The following is a 2685-nucleotide window of genomic DNA, read 5'->3' on the forward strand; positions in this document are numbered from 1 at the left end:
AAGCATAGTTGACTGAGTTGTGCTAGTGAGGAAAAAATACAAAAACCATTAAGCATTGTTTAAAATTGATAATTAATTAAAATAAAGCAAAATGCGCAGTAGTGATGTAAAGAAATTACAGCAACTATTCGATATTTGGCCCTTTTGTTGAATATTCGGTTGGCCGTATATTAAGCTTTTTTTCTTCTTGTTTATATATTAAATTTTAGTACTTGCTATTGTTTTATTGGTGAAATGAAATGATCAAAATTTAAAGCCTCAATGTGAGATATAATTTATGCTTTTTACTTTCTCTTTTTCAGGGGGAGGTGAATAAAGATGAACTTGTCAATGCCCTTAATTTAGAGTTTGTAAATCGAACAAATGAAGTTGGCGTCGATTTCAACAGAGCTATCCAGTTCAATCATACTGCTAATTTAGTACAGTTTGTTTGCGGCTTGGGACCTAGAAAAGGGACATTTTTAGTCAAGGTAAGATTTCTTATTTCTTTTCAATGTTGTTTTAATGAAGCTTCTTTTTACAGTGGAAAAATAACATATACATTTACAGTGAAAAATATATTATGATTAATTATAAAAAAGAAACTTGATTTTGTTCAATTAAAAATAATTCTGATTGTATTGAAATAAGATATGTAAAGTCAGTTATTTGAACATATTGGTGTTTCACCACTATTCTGCTGTAAAACGTATCATATAAAACGTAAATATTAAGTGTTTTTATATTTTTATTTTATTGTAATGTAGTACTGATCACAGAAATTTTGTTTTAGACTCTAAAAACAGCCAATCAACAATTAGAAAGCAGAACACAGTTAATTACCTTTTGCAAGATGGGACCCAAAGTTTTTGTTAACTGTGCTGGATTCATAAAGATTGACACATCTTCTTTAGTAGACAGGTTTGTGGGTTTATTTCGTAGCTGCTTTAATCTTTCTTTATGGTTTAAAATTACTGATGTATGTTCATAAAAAAAATATTTTTAAATTATGTTTAGTTAATTTGCTATAATAACTATGTTTATTTAATATGGTCATTCCTTTGAGAAGCGATTTTTATCATAGTTTATCTTGTAATTAAAATTATTTCATTTATAATTTCGAAAACATATTTTGGTATTTTTATATTGTCACACAAAGTTCAGTTTCTCTTCCTTTTTTTTTTTTTTTTTTTTTTTTTTTTTTTTTTTTTTTTTTTNTTGATTCCCATTTTATTTAGTCAAGCCAACATATATATTACTCTTGATTTCAGAATTTTTACTTTTCTTGCAATTTAATGGAAAATGTATTCTTCTTTAGATAAAATTTAAATCTTTGCACTCAGTTCAGTTGAATATTTCTTTTTTTATATAATTTGAGTCTTGTAAGAACTAATTCCTCAAAAATGAATGTCAGTAATAAATTAAAGTTAAAATCACGATTTCCGTAAATAAATATGCAAAACTTATACTTATTTGTTAAAATTGTATCTTTCAATTGTATTTTCATCCAATTCTTAGATGTAAGAAAATCGCGTCACGAAAAACAGACACCCGACTGCTATGAAAATTGCATTTGATTCAAAGTTACTTTCAAAGCGCTAACTTTGCCTTCTGGTTGATAAGCATATTAAGTATGTTTAGGAATAAAATTATACATTATTTATTACATTTCCAATCAACCATCTATAATATTGAGTTTGACCAAAGACTTTTGCAAGCTAGTGTATTTTTAATTTTAATGTTATCATTTATCACGGTACCTGAATGCAAATGATTTTTAACTATGAATGGTTCTCCAAAGTCCTCTTTAATTCTTTTCTTTTGCTGAAACTTGATAGCCAAAAATAAAATATCCATAATAAAGTAAAACAGGAAAGTATTTTAAAACTTTAACTGTGGCACTTGTAAAGAAACATGTTCAACTGTTAAAGAGATGTTAATGGACATTGTTTGAAATGTTTCAGTACGGAGACATATGTTGAAGTGTTAGACGGATCTCGTGTTCACCCAGAAGCATACGAATGGGCTCGTAAAATGGCTGTTGACGCTCTGGAATATGATGATACATCTGATGATGTCAATCCTGCTGGCGCTTTAGAGGAAATTTTAGAAAATCCAGAAAAACTGAAGGCAAGTTAATCTTACTCATTTCTCTCTGCAAGAAATTCCTTTTTATGAATTAATTATAGTGAACTTGAACCAATTGTTCTTAGAAAGAATCTTTTTTATTTATTTTATTATTAGTATTTTTTTAAGGTTTTAGTCAGGGCTGATTGTGCTCCAGTAAAAATCCGGATTTTTCGCTAGCAGTGATCCGGAAATTTTCTGAGATCGAAGATCCAGACATTTAAAAAAATCCTTGATCACAGAAGTTTCCGGAAATCAAATTTTCAAAGGTAGAACTTAAAAACACAGTTTATTTTATTTGTTTGTAAGGGAGAGCCAGAGAGATACTTTATAAGCTTATATTCATGATTAATATTCATTTTTTATCAGTAAATAGTTGTTATAATCATAAACTCAAAAAAGAAAGTCATATTTGTAAATTTTAATTATTTCTCCAGGTCATTATAGGTATGTGTAAATGGTATAGGTATGTGTAAAATTTTAAATATATTTTAAGTAAACTAAGAAATATTATGAAAAAGGAGAAAAAACCTTGTTTAAATTTTTTTTTGTAATTTTTAAATTTAAATTGTTTTTTTT

At 27.2% G+C, this 2685-nt stretch overlaps 1 protein-coding gene across 1 annotated transcript; it reads left to right on the forward strand.

The window, feature by feature from the left end:
• Nucleotides 1-256: 256 nt before the first annotated feature.
• Nucleotides 257-2157, forward strand: LOC122273584 (transcription elongation factor SPT6-like; the record flags this gene model as incomplete). The annotated part of the gene is made up of 3 exons (XM_043057620.2): nt 257-470; nt 773-900; nt 1944-2157. Coding segments are annotated over 3 exons (517 nt in total), but the record flags the coding sequence as incomplete, so codon positions are not given.
• Nucleotides 2158-2685: the final 528 nt, after the last annotated feature.

This window comes from Parasteatoda tepidariorum, unplaced genomic scaffold, assembly GCF_043381705.1.
Source record: "Parasteatoda tepidariorum isolate YZ-2023 unplaced genomic scaffold, CAS_Ptep_4.0 HiC_scaffold_5439, whole genome shotgun sequence".
In the NCBI taxonomy this organism is placed as follows: Eukaryota; Metazoa; Arthropoda; class Arachnida; order Araneae; family Theridiidae; genus Parasteatoda; species Parasteatoda tepidariorum.